This window comes from Ovis canadensis, chromosome 8, assembly GCF_042477335.2.
Source record: "Ovis canadensis isolate MfBH-ARS-UI-01 breed Bighorn chromosome 8, ARS-UI_OviCan_v2, whole genome shotgun sequence".
Taxonomy (NCBI): Eukaryota; Metazoa; Chordata; class Mammalia; order Artiodactyla; family Bovidae; genus Ovis; species Ovis canadensis.
Genome location: NC_091252.1, coordinates 50,677,695 through 50,697,581, shown reverse-complemented (window position 1 = coordinate 50,697,581; position 19,887 = coordinate 50,677,695). Strand labels below are relative to the sequence as shown.

General features: G+C 38.8%; 1 protein-coding gene and 1 long non-coding RNA gene across 5 annotated transcripts in view; one reads left to right on the top strand and one right to left on the bottom strand.

Moving 5' to 3' along the window:
* The window catches only part of KLHL32 (kelch like family member 32), a 215,485-nt gene that overhangs the window by 195,249 nt on the left and 349 nt on the right, over positions 1–19,887 (top strand). For all 4 annotated transcript variants that reach the window (XM_069599240.1, XM_069599237.1, XM_069599238.1 and 1 more), the window contains 3 exons: positions 2,302–2,360; positions 6,966–7,158; positions 8,825–8,919. In XM_069599240.1, coding sequence (XP_069455341.1) covers positions 2,302–2,360; positions 6,966–7,158; positions 8,825–8,919 — 347 coding nt within the window. The remainder of the gene's footprint in view (positions 1–2,301; positions 2,361–6,965; positions 7,159–8,824; positions 8,920–19,887) is intronic.
* LOC138445327 (uncharacterized) lies at positions 8,787–19,806 on the bottom strand. Its single transcript, XR_011258810.1, has 3 exons — positions 18,370–19,806; positions 17,812–17,910; positions 8,787–9,100 (listed from the first exon to the last, which is right to left on the bottom strand). It is a non-coding gene; the product is annotated as an uncharacterized lncRNA (long non-coding RNA).

Genomic DNA, 19,887 nt, shown 5'->3' with positions numbered 1-19,887 from the left:
AGTTTTGAAATAATGTGGGGGGAGTTCACCTTCTGTTCCCTCTCATTTGGAGAAATGATTATAGGCAAGCTGGACATTAATCTGGAGGTTATGGGCCAGATCAAAAGCACTTGGCAATCATTTTAACCCTGAAGACTTGTGAAGTCTCAATAGATTTGATTACTTTTCTGTAGTTATGCTGAGAAAGAATTATTGGACATTCAAGTTTTAATCAGATAAAATAAAGGAAGGCTGAGGGGAAAGCAAACATCCCTCTGTATTTGACATACATTTTGACTCTACGTAGGTATTTCAGCCTCAGCTTTCCTAAGTGTATTATCTTTTTCTTTGATTTCATCTTTAAAAAAATGAGACATTCAATGAGAAATCCAGAGAAGACTATTTGAGGGCAGGAAGCTCATTTCTCTCTGTTCTTTGTGGATTTCTTCTGCAGACAGACCACTTTCCGTGATCTTGAAAGTGGTTGCAAGCTTCGGAGAGAACTTATAAAAAAAGCCTTCCAGTTGATAGTAGCTATGGTCAGTTACATGAAAGAGACACTCTCCTTACAGGATTGAGACAGTAATGGTTGGCCTGGACTGGTTTCCTCTCCTTTATATACCTATTAGTATTGACTGATTATTCCACTTTCGTTAAGCTGATGCACTAATTCTGCGGTGTTTGGTTGATTTGACTTCTGGCCATGGAGTTGATAGTCGTGACCTATCCAAAATATTTGAACTACCAAAGCAAAATTTTTACTGGACAAAGCTAAACAGACAAGGAAGACTTGATTCAAGACTATTGCACTAGGGGAGAGAGATTAGAATGCAGTCTGAAGTCAACTCCTCTGAAAAACAATAGGGTTTTTAAGCATTGGAGTGAACTAGAAGAAATATACCAAAGTACTTTTGGAAGAAGGTTGATCCATGTGATGTGTTGAGCACATTCAGTTACCCTGAATCTGTACATGTTTTTCTCTGTGGCTTGGTCATTTGTGTTTCCTGATTTGCATCCATCAGAATGAGGCTCCTGGCCTCCATAGAAACTGAGAGATGGGAACATCATCTTCCTTGATGATAACATCTCAATGGGATGGCTCCCAGGTCTTCAAGGAAGATACTCCTGGGTTGTAATACTTGCAGGAAGCTTCATAAATGATTTATGTCATTCCTCTTACTTCATCTCATCAGTTATATCATCCACATCATCATCATCATAAGCACAGTACAATAAGGTATTTTGAGAAAGAGTCCACATTTACGTAACTTTTATTAGAGTATATTTTTATAATTATTCAAATTCATTATTAGTTATTGTTGTTAATCTCTTACTGTGCCTAATTTGTAAATTAAACTTTATCATAGGTATATGTATATAGGAAAAACAAAGTATATACAGCATTTGGTACCATCCTACACTTTCAGGCATCCCCTGCAGGTCTTGGAATGTATCCCTCAGAGATAGGGAGGGAATTATTATTGAGTTAAATTCATATTAAGTTTAAAGTAAAGGATTTCTTTTTTCTGCTTAATGTGACTACTGGAAAAATTAAAATTGCATATGTGACTCCTGTTTGTGGTGCTTATTCTATTGGACAGCACTGGCTCTAGATCTCTTTTGATAAGTAATGTGTTTTTCTAGATACAGTTCTTCCAAAGAGACATCAGGATATCACTATGTTGGGACGTCCCTGGCAGTCCAATGGTTAAGACTTTGCCTTCCAGTGCAGGGGTATGGGTTCGATCCCTGGCTGAGGAGCTAAGATCCTGCATGCCTCTGGGCCAGAAAGCCAAAAAATGTAAAACAGAAGCAATATTGTAACAGATTCAATAAAGACTTTAAAAATGATCCACATCAAAAAGCCTTAAAAAAAGAAGATATCACTGTTCACTGTGTTAGCACACCTAAGACTACAGCTATAAAATGACCAAGTTACCCAAGGACAAGAATTTTCCATATAACTGTGTCCCTGGCATATATATTGTAGAGATTTGTGTTAAGTGTGCTATGCTTGCTCCCACTCCCTCACCATATTTTGCGCCTCATTCTGGCCATGCAGAGCACCTTGCCAGAATTGGGGGCCTTTATGGTAATCTCAGCGTACCTGTTGCTTGCTCTAAAGTGGATTGCTTCTGAAATGTTTCTTGAAAATGAAACTGCTTCAACAATAAGCTTCTTAACTATGTCATGGGTTCACCATGAGGGTGTACAAACAGATCCTCAGCAGTAGCTAATTTTCCTTTAATTGTATCTCATTCTTATGTTGGACTATCCCATTTCTTATTCATGAAAGTGCTAACATGTGCTAATCTATTACAGGTGGAGTAACTAACACGGCACAATATCAGAACAGACTAATGGTATATGAACCTAACCAGGTAAGACTCATCTAAGAAAAGCTCATTACCTTAATTAAAATGAATTTTTAAAGATTCCTCCAGTAATTAGGAGTTGGAATGCCAAGTCTATACACACACATGCATCTTAAACTTACATAGAGAAAAGGAAGCATCTGGATAAACTGCTTTTGGGTTGCCTTTTTTTTTTTCCGCTTACAAAACATGAAATTTCAGCTCTTTTTATGTTCTACTCACAGCTTAACTCTTTCAGAGTTTTGCATAATGTAGGAAAAAGCGAAAATATGTTGATGAGTTAAATGCCCTTATTTCCATTTATCTCAAATGGCTGTTCGTCTTTGAGATATCCTAAGAAAGGATTTGCATTGTCCTGTTGCTGCAGCCTTTGAGAAGGCTTGTCATTCTAGGAGGGGAGCATGCTTATGGTTTTGTTACTCCCAAATAAATAGTAACTTTTGTTTAATCCCGTGTAGCCAGCATATCCCAGGGCACTGTGAAGGATAAGTCTGACGGAGAAGTATCTGAAGAGGTGGAGTGTTTTTCATCTAAGAACTGGGCCTGGACTGGGCACATTGGGATGGTGCCTGTCCCTTCTGCCCACTTCTCATGCACATTTCATGACTTTTCTTTCCCCACAAAAGAAGAACTATTTTTATTTTCTTTTCCTTCTACCAAAGTATCTGTAACTGTGGCACATGTTTGCTGAATTTTGCCATTTCTGTGATTTTGGTAATATAAGTATTTTTCCTGGTTATGACAATATTCCAAAATGATATGGAAGTCAAATCTTCATCAGCTGAAGATAATGGAACATGGAAACAGGTTAGCTTTGACAGCCTGGGTCGGGACTAGCCATCAAATATATGTTCAGAGTGACCTCAGTCTATTTTGTATCTTTTAATTTTTACAGTTCCTTGGTTCTGAGTGTAACAAAAGTATTTCTATCTTTGCAAGTGTGTTCCCTGATGTCATTATAAGCTGTCGATTTTGGAGACCATGTGTTCCTGGGCTGAGTGTCTCAAGAGGGATCATTAATTACAGTTGCTTGAGTTTGGTGCACACGTGGTTAAAGAGGGAGAAGGTGTTAACATTTCTCAAATGAATTCTGTTTCATGTTTGTACACACATGCTTTTTTAAAATTCTGCTGGCATGTTGTTTACAGTGGGTACTGGCAAACATCACATCTGCTTGCATCTTGCTCAGAATCTCAATAACTCTATCATTCAGCCCTGGTGCTTATTTCTCTTCTAGGCCTTTGTGGAGAGTCAGTAATGCCTGCCATCTGCCACAGAGCACATTGCTACCTGCCAATAGGCAGGCCAGGGTGACCTCTGCTTCCTCAGCACTGATTAGTATTCACACGCTAGCTTATTAGGAATGACCCCACCAGGCCTCTCTGTTTCTTTGCCTTTGCAGCGGTTGGCGGCTTACCTGGCAGGCACGGCAGTGAAGGAAGCTAAAGATATAATCAGGGGATGCAGGCAGGCTTTGCAAACCAGATGGCATCCATAGTTCTGTGGCAGGGGACTGGACTGCGAGTGCAAACACTGAGTCCTCATACTGTGATGCGTTGCCTCATAGAAAGCACCTACAGAAAGCACCATCAGTGTCTTGAGTTAAATCCACTCATGTGTAATGTATTAAAGGTATTTCTTAGAATATCTAAAAGAAAGGTTTAACTGTTTTATTAAAGATACAATTAATTGGAAGGAGATTCTTATTATGACATGTTTAAAACTGGGGGACGAGATGAATGAAAGCCTTAAACACTTGGACAAACCACTTTCTTTTTTCTTACGAGTGTATTAGAAATTAGAAATGAGCTGTATGCCATTAGTAAATGGACCAATATTTATACAAAACTTTTTTTAAAATTCTTCCTTTACACCTCTGTGAACTGGTGAAATTGTATGTATTCAAAACATCATGATTTTTCTGGTCGAAACCCAAATTTTTCTTGGCAAAAAGAAATTATCTGTGTTCTTCCTGTATGTTTAGTGTTTATATAAAAAGAAAATGGTTAGGCTTATTTACCTGTCCATTACTTGAGATTTAAATTAAAGTCATATTTGATTTTCATCTATTTTTATATTTTAAATAACCTTATTTGAGAGGAGTTGAGAATACCTTTCTTAATCTTGAGAGTGATATAGAACCAAACATTAGAGGTTTCACCATTTCCTAAAGTTATCACAGAAAATTTGGTCTTCTGTAACAGAAGAACAAATAACAATATGCCTGGAAATAACTTTTCCCAATTTGGTGAAGATGTGAGTGTAAATATATTAAAGGCTGTTAGGGCTTTGTTGCTGAATCAAAACTTTGCTGTTCCATTTGCTGGAAAGAACAGCAAAGCTGCCCTCACAGTAGCTTATGTAGGGTCCCCTGTGAGTCAGTGATTTCCTCACAGTAAGTTTCCTAGTTCAGTTCAGTTCAGGCACTCAGTCGTGTACGACTCTCTGCGACCCCATGGACTGCAGCATGCCAGGCCTCCCTGTCCATCATCAACTCCCGGAGTTTACTCAAACTCATGTCCATCGAGTCAGTGATGCCATCCAACTATCTCATCCTCTGTCATCCCCTTTCCTTCCGCCTTCAATCTTTCCCAGCATCAGGGTCTTTTCAAGAGTCAGTTCTTTGCATCAGGTGGCCAAAGTATTAGCGTTTGAGCTTCAACATCAGTCATTCCAATGAGTATTCAGAACTGATTTCCTTTAGGATGGACAGTTGGATCTCCTTGCAGTCCAAGGGACTCTCAAGAGTCTTCTCCAACACCACAGTTCAAAAGCATCAATTCTTCCGTGCTCAGCTTTCTTTATAGTCCAACTCTCACATCCATCCATGACCACTGGAAAAACCATAGCCTTGACTAGATGGACCTTTGTTGGCAAAGTAATGTCTCTGCTTTTTAATATGCTGTCTAGGTTGATCATAACTTTTCTTCCAAGGAGCAAGCATCTTTTATTTTCATGGCTGCAGTCACCATCTGCAGTGATTTTGGAGCCCCAAAAGATAAAGTCTGACACTGTTTCCACTGTTTCCCCATCTATTTGCCATGAAGTGACGGGGCCAGATGCCATGATCTTCGTTTTCTGAATGTTGAGTTTTAAGCCAACTTTTTCATTTTCTTCTTTCACTTTTATCAAGAGGCATTTTAGTTCCTCTTCACTTTCTGCCATAAGGGTGGTGTCATCTGCATATCTGAGGGTATTGATATTTCTCCCAGCAATCTTGATTCCAGCTTGTGCTTCATCCAGCCATGTTTCCCATGATGTGCTCTGCATAGAAGTTAAATAAGCAGGGTGACAACATACAGCCTTGACGTACTCCTTTTCCTATTTGGAACCAGTCTGTTGTTCCATGTCCAGTTCTAACTGTTGCTTTCTGACCTGCATACAAATTTCTCAAGAGGCAGGACAGGTGGTCTGGTATTCCCATCTCTTTAAGAATTTTCCACAGTTTGTGGTGATCCACACAGTCAAAGGCTTTGGTGTAATGAATAAAGCAGAAATAGATGTTTTTCTGAAACTCTCTTGCTTTTTTGATAATCCAGTAGATGTTGGCAATTTGATCTCTGGTTCCTCTGCCTTTTCTAAACCCAGCTTGAACATCTGGAAGTTCACGGTTCACGTACTGTCGAAGCCTGGCTTGGGGAATTTTGAGCATTACTTTACTAGCGTGTGAGATGAATGCAATTGTGTAGTAGTTTGAGCATTCTTTGGCATTGCCTTTGTTTGGGATTGGAATGAAAACTGATCTTTTCCAGTCCTGTGGCCACTGCTGAGTTTCCCAAATTTGCTGGCATATTGAGTGCAGCACTTTCACAGCATCATCTTTTAGGATATGAAATAGCTCATATGGAATTCCACACTGCCCCCGCCCCCCACTAGCTTTATTCATAGTGACGCTAAGGCCCACTTGACTTCACATTCCAGTGCTGACTGTGGCTTATTAGATCATGAACTGCTTATTGCCAAATTCAGACTTGAATTGAAGAAAGTAGAGAAAACCACTAGACCATTCAGGTATGACTAAATCAAATTTCCTAACGTGCACATTATCAGACATGTGTTCCAGGCACTGTTCTAAATGCTTTAGGTGCATTAGCTCATTTAATCTTCACAACAGGCTTGTCAGTGGGGTACTGTTATCTCCGTTTTACAGAGGAGGAAACAGGCACAGACAGGTTAAGTAAATTGCCAAGCTCACACAGAAATGATAAACTCGGTATCCTGGATCCAGAGCCTGTTATCATTACACCACTGTACACAAATACCTATACATGTGCACTCCTAAGTCATTTGTAGGAGAATGTTCTCTCAACTGGGAGATAACTATCATGAAAACTTCTAAATTCTCATATGCTCCTCTTACAAATGCAAAATGCCCTATAAAAGACAACCCAAACAAGAGAAAATGCCTTATGTAAGTTGCAAAACAGAGTTAGAACATGTGGGATCTTCTGCACTTGTTCTCAGGTAAGACACCCATTCCTTTCAAACTAAGTAAACAATATTTAAATAGAATGTGGTCCACCAACAACTACTAATGAGGCTCTGCTGTTTTCTGCCATGGACATCTCCAGTTAACAGTTCACCTGCATTTCTTTTTTTTTTTTTTTTCAGAATAAGTGGATAAGCCGTAGTCCTATGCTGCAGAGGCGGGTCTACCATTCCATGGCTGCTGTTCAAAGGAAGCTTTATGTTCTTGGAGGCAATGACCTGGATTACAATAATGACCGGATCCTCGTGCGGCATATAGATTCCTACAACATAGACACTGACCAGTGGACGCGCTGCAGTTTTAACCTGTTGACTGGCAAGTACCTTTGATTAAGTAAATCAAGAGAAAGAAGAGATTCAGGAAGTTGACAAACTTGTTTTCTTAGACATCTTGAGGGCAGCTGTAAATATTAAATGCATGATAGTAGAACAACTTGGTTTTATTACAAAAGGTGACCCTTGTTTATCTCTGACTCAGTCCACTGGCTCAGCATCCAGTTTCTCAGGGCCTGTGCTTACCTTTGTGTGTGTGTTCTCGCATTGTCGAGAGAGGCATGTCAGGTCCATTACTGTCAATCAATATTCATGCAGGAACACTGGTATAAGTAGGTGGGATCAGGTGCTAAAAGAGTTAATGACTCTAAAGGAGCAATTAATTTTTCTCTTCTCACTTTTAGTCTTATTTCTTATGAGTTCAGGAGAATGGTCTTCACTGTTTATCACTGTCAGATATTGTTTTTTGCCTATATTTTCCTAAAGAGAAAATGCTGGAGATGTTCTATGCGTAGAGGTTTAGCAGCACTTCTGACCACACAGACCTATCCAGCCATCACCATGAGCAGCACTAGGTAGGGACCATCCTCATCGCAAAGCAAATGAAAAGAAAGCAGCAAACAGCCTAGCCCTGATGTTTCTTTATGAAGTTGAAAACTTCCTCCCTTCTTGGCTTGCATTATTAAGATCCCGTCCCTTCCATTATTATGATCACAGACTCAAATGGTGGGCAGGACTATGGCCTGAAGGCATTTTAGTATGCTGAGTGGGCACTCAGTAACTCACAGCCACTGCTAAGGAGGCCACCTTGGGGGGATAACTGTTGGGAGAAGTTTAGATGCTTTATACTGAGCTCCTGTTTTTCTGAAAAATGATCTGAAGCCCACCTACAAGCACTTAACTCTAAGTTCCTGTAGTGGTACCTTAGCCCCTTGGTCCCTTGATCTGTGATTCTGTCTGCTGTAGGATCCAGCTTATTTATTACCAGAGTCAATTCTGTGTTAGCCCATCAATAAGAAGAGACTGTCTCACTCTCTGATGGCCTCCAGGGAAGAATATATAGTAGTGAGTTATTCTTTTTTTTTTTTTTAATGGAAGAGGAACCTTTCATCATTTTGGCGTGTCTATATCTAGGGACTACCCAGGCTGGTCTCGGCTCAGGAACTTTAATATAGTCTTAAAACTGTTGAGTATGTAAAGGAAAAGGAAGGTAGTAACCATCAGTCTTTTTCTGTCATTTGTCTTCATTTGGGGCATGCTAGGGGCATGGCTCTGTTTTATTTGCTTCTTGGGGTTGCAGCTGTTACAGATGTAAGCACTTGCCTTAAAAGTATTTGTATTCAGTAGAACAAGAGGTGTTTTGCATTCCGAAAATATACTTTATTTCCATTAGTATTAATTAATGGCATACAACATGGTATGAAACTCTTCTATACGGCTTATTATTGCTGTCTTTAATGCTGTCTTTACTAATTTGACTGGCTATTAAGTGTTATAACTCGGTTCTGACCCAACACAGATTCATTCTCTGAGAGTGGTTAATTCTTCCCTCTGAGACCTGGAGGGCAGGGATTAGTTGCGGCAAAAATCCCATGGAGTATACACCTGTGCCACAGGGGAAAACTAGCCCTAAGTGGAAAAAGGGTTAATTAAGACATGCAAGGAAATAGATTTATTTTTCCTCTTTTATTCAATTCTCTTTACTTTAGGCCAAAATGAATCTGGAGTTGCTGTCCATAATGAGAGAATATACTTAGTTGGTGGATATTCGATTTGGACAAATGAGCCTCTGGCTTGTATCCAGGTGAGTGGTTGAAGTCCCCTTTTGAAGTTCATTCAAGTGGTTCAATGAGGTTATTTTTTGCAGTGCTGAATTGAAGAAGGAGAATATTTACACGTAGAAAGAAGATTGCGCTCCTCTGTGCAGCTAGTTCAGTCACTAAACTTCATTCTGCATCCTAAAAATGATATCTAATGATCGAGTCCTGTTGAAAATAAAGATGGGAATGAGCTTTAACAGTATATATAATATATACAGGAAGTGGGGGAAGTGGAATGACTTTCCCTTTTTTATAAACCAAAACCTGCTGAAATCTTGGTAACAGTACTTTCACATCGGCAAAACTTATTTTCTGTATATTCCAATTTGTTCATTTAACAAATGCCCCCTATAATGGTGTTCTTTCCTAGCAGAAGTGAGTAGTAGTGTTTTGTGATTGGTCTGAATGGGGAACCTCTGCGCCCAGAGTATCCTTGGCACATGAACATGTGAGCAGCCCAGACTGGGCAAGCTGCTAGCTGGGGTGTTCAGAACAGCAATGGCTGTTGATATGTATAGTCAAGATGGTGTTATTTATGGTTTTTTTTTTTTTACAATTCTTACCAGAGCTGTTTTTCTACTTTGAGTTCTCTGATAACATATTGACATGTATTAGCCCTGACCTTTCCCTGATCTCCAGAAAAATATATCATTATAACTATTCATAATATCTAACCTCATCTTTGTGGGAAGATTTTAAACAGATGCTTCAATGTCTTTAATAGTTGCAGGACTATTTGAGCTTTTAATTTCTTCTTCACATCTCATAAGGTATGTATCTTTTTTCAAGAAACTTTCCCATGTTTTCTAAGTTTTCAAAAATGTTAGTATATAGATATTGAGTTGGTTATATTCTACTTTACATTCATAATATTGCTTTTTTTTTTTCTTTCTTTCCATTCTTGATCTGTCTTGCCCAAGATTTGTCTGGGGATTTTAGCTTATTTCTACTGTTGATCTAGATAAGTAGTTTTAAGTCAGCAAAGGTAGCATAGAAATGAATATTGAACAGGCTTGTCCTGATGGATGTAGTTTCTGATCTAACAGAGGGAATGCAGTGTGTTAGTTTAAGGTATATGACATAATTTTATATACCTATACATTGCTAAGTAATCACTACAGTAAATTGAACATCCATTACCTCACATAGTTGCACATCTGTACTTTTTTCTTACGAGAACTTTTAAGATTTACTTCCTTAGCCAGCTTCAAATATGCAATATAGTATAGTCAACATTCAGGACATTGTATCCCTGAACTTATTCTTATCACTTTTTTGAGGTATCTTTTGGCTGCCTCACCCATTTTTGTCACTCCCCACTGCTTGCCTCTTGCGACCACCAATCTGTCTTTGCTTTCTGTGAGTTCAATTTTTTTTTTTATTCCACATATAAGTGAGATCATAGAGTTTTGTCTCTTTCTGATGTATTTTTCTTTTTGGAGTGACCAGAAAGCTCGCTTGGGTTTTTCCATAAGATGGTACAGAAAAACCTGAACAACCTTTTTGGCCAACCCATTACCTAGACTAATGATGCCCTCAAGGTGCATATATGTTGTTGCAAAAGAACGACTTCCTATTTTAATGTCTCCTTCTATATATATATATATATGTTTGTGTGTGTGTGTGTAGATAGATATCTATCTCACATCTTCTTTATCCATTCATCCATAAGTGGACACTTAGGTTATTTCCATGTCCTGGCTATTATATATAATGCTGTAGTGAACATGGTACAGATGTCTCTTCATGATACTGATTTTGTTTTCTTTGCATAAATACCCAGAAGTGGAGTTACTATATCATAAGGTATTTTTAACTTTTTGTGGAAACGTCATACTTTTTTCCAATAGTAACTGCATTATTACTGGAAAGCATTACAAAGCTAGTGGATGAAGGTGATGGAATTCCAGCCAAGCTATTTAAATCCTAGAAGATGATGCTGGTAAAGTGCTACACTTAATGTCAGCAAATTTGTCAGTTTTCACTCCAATTCCAAAGAAGGGCAGTCCCTAAAATGTTTAAACTACCAGACAGTTGTGCTCATTTCATATGCTAGCTAGTATGGTTATGTTCAAAATCCTTCAAGCTAGGCTTCAGCAGTATGTGAACTGAGAATTTCCAGATGTATAAGCTGGGTTTAGAAAAGGCAGAGGAACCAGAAATCAAATTGCCAACATTCGCTGGATCATAGAGAAAGCAAGGGAATTCCAGAAAGACATCTGTTTCACTGAATATGCTAAAGCCTTAGAATGTGTGGATCACAACAAACTGGAAAATTCTTCTAGAATGGGAATACCTACCAGACGACCTTCCCTGTCTTCTGAGAAACCTGTGTGCAGGCCAAGAAGCAACAGTTAGAACCGGACATGCAACAAAGGACTGGTTCCAAAGTGGCAAAGGAGTGTATCAGGGCTATATATTGTCACCCTGCTTATTTAGCTTATATGCAGAGTATATCATGAGAAATGCCAGGCTAGATGAATCACAAGCTGGAATCAAGATTGTTGGGAGAAGTATCAACAACCTCAGATATGCATATGATACCACTCTAATGGCAGAAAGTGAAGAGGAACTGAAGAGCCTCTTGATGAGGGTGAAAGAGGAGAGTGAAAAAGCTGGCTTGAAACTCAACATTCAAAAAACAAAAATCATGGCATCCAGTCCCATCACTTCATGGGGAATAGATGGGGAAATAATGGAAACAGTGACAGACTTTATTTTCTTGGGCTCTGAAATTACTGCTGATGGAAACTGCAACCATGAAATTAAAAGACGTTTGCTCCTTGGAAGAAAAACTATGACCAACCTAGACAGCATATCAAAAAGCAGAGACATCACTTTGCCAATAGTGATCCCCCTAGTCAAAGGTATGGTTTTTCTAGTAGTCATGTATAGATTTGAGAGTTGTACCATAAAGAAGGCTGAGTGCCAGAGAATTGATGCTTTCAAACTGTGGTGCCGGAGAAGACTCTTGAGAGTCTCTTGGACAGCAAGGAGATCAAAGCACTCAATCCTAAAGGAAATCAACCCTGAATATTCATTGAAAAGACTGATGCTGAAGGTCCAATACTTTGGCCACCTGATATGAAGAACCAACTCATTGGAAGAGACCCTGATGCTGGGAAAGATTGAAGGCAAAAGGAGAAGGAGGTGGTAGGAGATGGTCAGATAGAATCACCAACTAAATGGACATGAGTTTGAACAAACTCCGGGAGATAGTGAACAACTGGGAAGCCTTGTGTGCTAAAGTCCGTGGGGTTGCAAAGAGTCAGATACCACTTAGCAACTGAACAAGAACAAAGCTACACCAATTTACATGCCTTCCCTACCTACAGTGTACAAGGGACAAAGTACAGTACATACTAGTCATGTACACTAATTAACCCCTCATTACATCTGACTGTTCCCAAACAAATCTGTTTTCAAAAAGATGAAGGAGTACATGTGTATAAGCCACTGAGGATATTCTAGAGTAGCCTCAGGATTAAGGTGATTCTGAAAGAGGCAATTCATACATTTTAATCAAATAAGTTTTAATTAAAGCTTGTGTTAATGGAATAAATTTCATCTCTTGAGATTGGACAATAAAAGATCCTAATGTATCTGTTTCTTTAAAAAAATAAGCATTTGGGTAGTTCTGTATTCCCATAGTCACTTTGAAGTACCACATCAACCAATCATTTGCAAAAGCTGTGTTTATTTCCTTGGCTAGCATGTTAGTCCCACAAAGCAGAGAAACTTAAAGGCTTTTAAGAGCCTTTATTGTTTGTAGATAATAAGTTCATATAAGCATATGAATTGTCATTTAAAGAGAGGCTTGGAATGTTAAGTCTTCATGGATAACAGACTCATTACATATCTTCGATTTTAGCTACTGACAGCTGATTATGGGTTACATTATCATTCATTCTTAACCATGGCTGTACAGTCTCATGTATTTATTTTTGGGGGTGACTATGTTATGCCCAAATCGCGAAATCTCCCAGTGACCACCAGGGAGCCGGTATCCAATGCAAAAGCAAGAGAGTTTTTATTACGAAGTTTGAGCTGGGGCTCCCACTGTTACCGATGCAGGGGCTAAGGAGAGGAACCCCGAGTTTTGGGTTACACTGCTTATATAGGGAATATTCAGGTGAAAGGGTAACAAAGGGGGTGTTCAGGCTGAAGGACTACTGATTGGTTACCCTCTTCTATAGGGTTGTGTGTGGATTTCTGATTGTTTTTTTTTTACTTCCACGGTAAATCATTACTTCCAAGGTAAATCACAAATGTAACTCATTACTTCCAAGGTAAATCATTACTTCCAAGGTAAATCACAAATTCTTGAATTTAAAGTCAGGAGGTTTAACCTAAGGGCTGATTGGCTCGTGCACAGTGGGGCAAGTTTAGGCACTATCCAAAGTCTAAGTCTGTTTGCCCAGTACCTTTGCAAAATGGAGCTCTTTTATAAGATGGAGTAGCTTAGGCTCTTCAACTACAGAACTGTTTACTTTGGTTCATTAACAGTAAATATGTTGATGGTTGAAGAGACTACCTACCTGTTCAAGCCATTTCCTTACTACTTTCTGGAAGAATATCCAGCAGAGAAGTAAGATAATGAGAGACTGAAATAGTATTTATGGGAAGATACTGACTAGAGAGTAGAAATTCCTGAGTACATACCACCAGGTTGAAAATCACAGGAGACAAGACAAGACGGTGGAGTAGAGGACGCAAGCTGACCTCTTCTATGGAAATACCAAAATCACAACTAACTGCTGAACAACCACTGGCAAATGCTGGAAGCTACCAAAAAGATACCCTACATCCACAAGATGGTGGGAGGGGTCAATTGTGATAAAGTTCAATCCCATACATGCTGGGTGGGCAACCCACAAACCAAAAACTAATTATATCACAGAAGTTCTCCCACAGGAGTAAAAGTTCTGAGCCCCACATCAGGCTGCCAGCCTGGGGGTCTGGCAACAGGGCGAGCCCCCAGAGAATCTGGCTTTGAAGGCCAGTGTAGTTTAGTTACAGGAATTTCACAGGACTGGGGGAAACAAATTCCATTCATGGAGGGCACTCACAGAGTCTTGTGTGTACCAGAACTCAGGAAAGAGAGTCATTGTCCTTGTATGAGACTAGGCCAGACTTGCCTGCTAATATTGGAGGCTCTCCTGCATGGGGGTTGGGGCTGTGTGGCTGTGAAGTCAGAATGGTGTAAATCACTGCTGCGGAACAGAATAAAGAATAAAAAGAAATACGGATAGTCTAAGAGGCCTCTGAACAATAGTAAATGCACTAACATTTGCATTATAGGGGTCCCAGAAGAAGAGAGAGAGAGAAAGGACCTGAGGAAATCTTTGAAGAGAAAATAGCTAAAAACTTCCCTAACATGGGGAAGGAAACAGTTACTTAAGTCCAGGAAGCACAGAGTCCCAGGAAGGTTAAATTCGAGGAGGAACATGCTGAGACAGTAATAAACTGACAGAAATTAAAGGCAAAGAAAAAATGCTAAAAGCAATAAGGGAAAAAATAATGTACAAGGAAACTCCCATAAGGTTATCAACGGATTTCTCTGTAGGTAAGAAGGGAGTGTGGCACAGTACATTTAAACTGATGAATGGGAAGAATCTACAACCTACTCAGCAAGGCTCTCCTGGAGATTTGACAAGAAACCAAAAGCTTTACAGACAAGCAGAAGCTAAGAGAATTCAGCACCACCAGACTGGCTTTGCAACAGATACTAAAGGAACTTCTCCAGGTGGAAAAAAAAAGGCCATGACTAGAAACAAAATTACGAATGGGAAAACTCACTGGTAAAGACAAACATACAGTGAAGGTAGGAAACCATCTGCACACAAATATGGTATCAAAATCAGCAAGTGTGAGGAGAGCACAAGTGCAAGATATTGGAAATGCACCAAAAAAACAATTACAGGCCAATATCACTGATGTGAACATAGATGTAAAAACCCTCAACAAAACATAGCAACAATACATTAAAGGGCTCATACACCATGATTAAATGGGGTTTATCTCAGGGATGCAAAGATTTTTTGGTATCTGCAGATCAGTCTGTGATATACCACACCTACAAACTGAAGAATAAAACCCATATGATCATCTCAATAGATGCAGGGAAAGCTTCTGATAAAATTCAACACCCATTTACAATTAAAAAATTCTCCAGAAAGTAGGCATAGAGGGAGTCTACCTAAAATAATTAAAGGCCATATGTGATAGACCTACAGCTAACATCATAATCAACAGTGAAAAGCTGAAAGCATTTCCTCTAAGATCAGGAAAAAGACAAGGATGTCTTCTCATACCACTTTATTAAACGTAGCTGTAGAAGTTATAGCCATGGTAATCCAAAGAGAAATAAAGGGAATCCAAATTGGCAAAGAGGGAATGAAACTGTCACTGTTTGCAGATGACATGATACTATATATAGAAAATCCTAAAGATGCTACCAGAAAACTACTAAAGCTTGCTAATGAATTTGGTAAAATTGCAAGATACAAAATAAATGCAAGGAAATCTGTTGCATTTCTATACACTAACAATGAAAGATCAGAAAGAGAAATTAAAATAATCCCATTGCATCAAAAAGAATAAGATACTTAGGAATAAATCTAAGGAAGCAAAAGACCAGGACTCTGAAAACTGTTAGATGCTGATAAATTAAAGATGATACAAACAGAAGATATACAGTATCTTTGAATTGGAAGAAATCAATATAGTTATTAATAAAATGACCAATAATACCCAAGACAATCAACAGATCGATCAAATTACCAACAGTATTTTTCACAGAACTGGAACAAAAATTTTTTTTAAATTTATATGGAAGGACAAAAGACCCCAAATAGCCAAATCAATCTTGAGAAAGAAATGCAGAGTTGGAGGAAAGAGGTTCCCTGACCTTCAGACAGTACTACAAAGCTACAGTCATCAAACAGTATGGTACTGGCAGGAAAACAGAAATTTAAGTCAAAAGAACAGGATAGAAAGCCCCATGGTCAATTACACACCAATTAATCTACAAGAAAGGAAGCAAGACTATATATACAATGGAGAAAACACAGTTTCTTCAGTAAAAAGTGATGGGAAAAGTTAAATTACAGTTTTTAACACAATACACAAAAATAAAATGGATTAAAGACATAAATACAAGACCCAATACTGTACAACTCCTACAGGAAAACATAGGCAGAACACTCTTTGATAGAAATTGCAGCAGTATCTTTTTTGATCTGTCTCCTAGAATAATGAAAATAAAAACAAAAATAAACAGATGCGACTTAAAAGCTTTTAGACAGCAAAGGAAACTATAAAAAAAATCAGCAAAAGACAACTCACAGAATGGGAAAAAATATTTGCAAATGGTGCATTTGACAAGGGATTTCCAAAATTTATAGACATCTCATGTGTCAGAAAAGTATCAGAAAAATCCAAACAAAAAATGAGAAGACCTAAATCTGTGTCATCTGTCACAGATGACCACGAGGCACATGAGAAGACACTCAACATCGTCAAAAATTAGAGAAATGCAAATCAAAACTACAGTTTCACCTCACACCAGTCAGAATGGCCATCATCAAAAAGTCTACAAAAAGTAAATGCTGGAGAGTGTGGAGGAAAGGAAACCCTCGTACACTGTTGGGAATGTAAATCGGTACAACCACGATGGAGAACAGTATGGAGGTTCCTTAAAATGCTAAAAATAGAGCTACCACATGATCCAGCAATCCAACTCCTGGGCATGTATCTGGAGAAAACCATGTTTCAAAGGATATGTGCACCTTAATTTTCATTGCAAAACTGTTGCAATAGCCAAGACATGAAATTAACCTAAAACGTCTATCAACAGAGGAATGGATAAAGAAGGTGTGGTACATACATACAATGGAATATTACCCAGCCATTAAAAAGAATGAAACAATGCCATTTGTAACAACACGGATGGACCTGGAGATTATCATGCTAAGTGAAGTTAGAGAAAGTCAAGTTATCATGATACCATTCATACGCAAAATCTAAAGAAAATGATACAATGAACTTATTTACAAAACAGAAACAGACTCACAGATTTAGAGAACACATTTATGATAACCATGGGGGGAGAATCAAGGGGGAGGGATAGACTGGGAGTTTGAGATTGACATGTACATACTACTATGTTTAAAACCGATACCAACATGGAGCTACTGTAAATCACAGGGTACATGGCTCAATACTCTGTAACAACCTAAATGGGAAAAGAATTTCAAAAAGGATAGATATATGTGTAACTGAATCACTTTGTCATATACCTGAAACTATCAACATTGTTCAACTATATTCCAATGTGAAATAAAAATTAAAAACAACAAACAAAACAAAAAAAATTTTAAGCTCCAAAATGTTGAATAAATTGAGATGTGATCTGTGAAGGAAAAAAGTATAGGAAAGAGTGGAGAAAACAGTTTAGATGTTAAAAATATCAGAAGTTTAAGTTTTTTTTATAAGTCACAAATATGTAGAATTTTTGGATTCTAAAGGCATGGCTGGCTAAGATTAGTGAAATTCACACTTAAATAGTTCACAGACTGGTCTGTTAACATCCAGAAGGACTCGTCTTTTTTTCTTCCATCTTGAAAATACCAGCCAATAACCTATTAGACTGACCCTTCTGGACTCTCATTAAACTTTATTTAACTATCATTTGCAGGATTCAGCCACACAGGGATGAAGCATGTCAAATGTTGAGAAACCATACTTTTTTATCTTCTTTCCTGCTATGTGACTTACCACAAACTGTTTAACCCATTATGAGGACAACTGAAACAAGAGTAAAGCTGAGATGCTCTTAATAAAGATTGAGCTTTGGACTTGTTAGTAATACTTACTCATGGAAAATGTTAAGTCCTGAGGAGTCAGGTGCTCTTGTTTATTCAGTGGGTGTGTAAGCAAGCAGCTGGCACAGAGCTTGACTCTAGTCTGGTATCCTGTGGATGACAAGCATAAAGGAGCAGCTGCCTAAGTGGTGAGTCTGTGCTGTCAGATCACCTCCACTGCTCTTCACTTATGATTACTACTTTTTGGCTGGAGGATATGCTGCCAAGTTGGCACCTCCTTCTCCCCAGTGCCTTCTCTCTGCCAGCTTTCAAGGGAGTGTTTTGGAGAAAAACCACCAACCCTTCGTTTTCCCCGTCTTACAGATTAAATAAATTACATCTGCTTAGTGGCTTCCCAGGTGGCGTAGTGGTGAAGAATCTGCCTGCCAATACCAGGGATGCAAGAGACATGGGTTCAGTTCTTGGGTTGGGAAGATCCCCTGGAGTAGGAAATGGCAACCCGCTCCAGTATTCTTGCCTGGTGAATCCCATGGACAGAGGAGCCTGGTGGGGTTACAGTCCATGGGGTTGCAGAGTTGGACCTGCCTGAGCACGCACACATGCACTTACCATACACAGTCTCTCTTGGTCCAGGAAACTAGACGGAAGTTCTCTGGATGGTGACTTCAGCTTTTGTGTCCTAAAAATGTATTCAGTCGGGTTGGGGATGTCACAAAACAGCATGAAATCCTTATTCTTTCTTGGGTTACAACTCTGAGCCAAAAAACTGGCTGTACCACTTACTAGCTATGTGACCTTGAGTAAGTCACACAGCTAGTCAAATTCACAAGGTGGGGGAATACTACTTGTCAAATTGATCTTGAAGTTTCTCCAGGAAAGAATATAAGAATAACCAAGAAATGCTTGAAAATGAATGAGAGAGACATGCCCTTACCCAAAGTAACTGTAAATGTGCTACTAGTAGGAAGATACATAAATTAACAGAAGAGAACAAATATCTGTGTGTAGCATGTATTGGAGCCATCTAAAATTAGTAGTGACGGCATATTGTTCAGTAAAGGGGATCGACAGCTAAATGTCCATTTGGGGAAAAAAAGCTGTAAGTTTGATCTTTTATTCTAGGCCTTACTGATGTCTGTCTTTATGGGCTTGGATCCCCAAATCTCAAGGGCCCCTTTCATCTAAAATAATGCATTACTGCATTAAAAGCTTAAGAATTATCCACTTAGGTGACAGATGTGGGTGTAAGAGTGGACGAGACCACTGAAGAGCACCACAGGGTCTGTGGTTGGAATATCGGGGCATGTCCGCATTTAGGATGTGGCTGGAAGAAGTGGACCAAAGTGGCTGACACCAGGACAACATGAATGACACGCTTTTTTTTTTTTTTTTAAGGTCATAGAACCCAAGGGAGGAAAAGTTTTAAATGAAGTTAGAGGCAGGTCGTATGAAGAGAGGATAAGATGATTGAGGGCTAGTTTTATGGGTTCGACAAGTATGACATGGCCAGCTTGTCTTATAAAAGAATCTTCCTAGTACTAAGGTTAAACCAGAAATCAGTGAGGTGACAGCAGGCACTGACTAACAAAGATTCTTTTCCATATAAGGAAAGAGATGAAACTCCAGCTTAACAAGGAAATAACTGGGGAAAAATCTCCAGAAGCAACTGATTTTCTTGAACCTGCTACGAAGCTATAATATTCTCTGTGCCAGACCCTGAGCGAGATGATCTCACCAGTTTTCAGAGCAAAGCTGCAAAGTCAATGTTGTTTTCACATTGCAGATGAGGATTTGTAAGCCAGCATACAAACAACGCTTACTAGTTTGGGCAAGTTACTTAACCAGTCTCAGGCAGTTTTATTAAAGGACGATAAAGCTGCCTACATCTCAACACTTGTTCTGAAGGCTAAATTATTATAAACAAACATCTATGTACATACACATAAATATGTAGAATAGTATTTTACAGGAATTAAATATATATTTCTGGTGCAACACTGTGAGAAAAATAGCAATATATAAGATACAGTCATGTCAGCATAATTGAAATTAACTGCAAGTTTTCTTTCATGTGTACACAGCTTTATTTTGAACCACCACCTTTAACACACAGATTTCTCCCTTCCT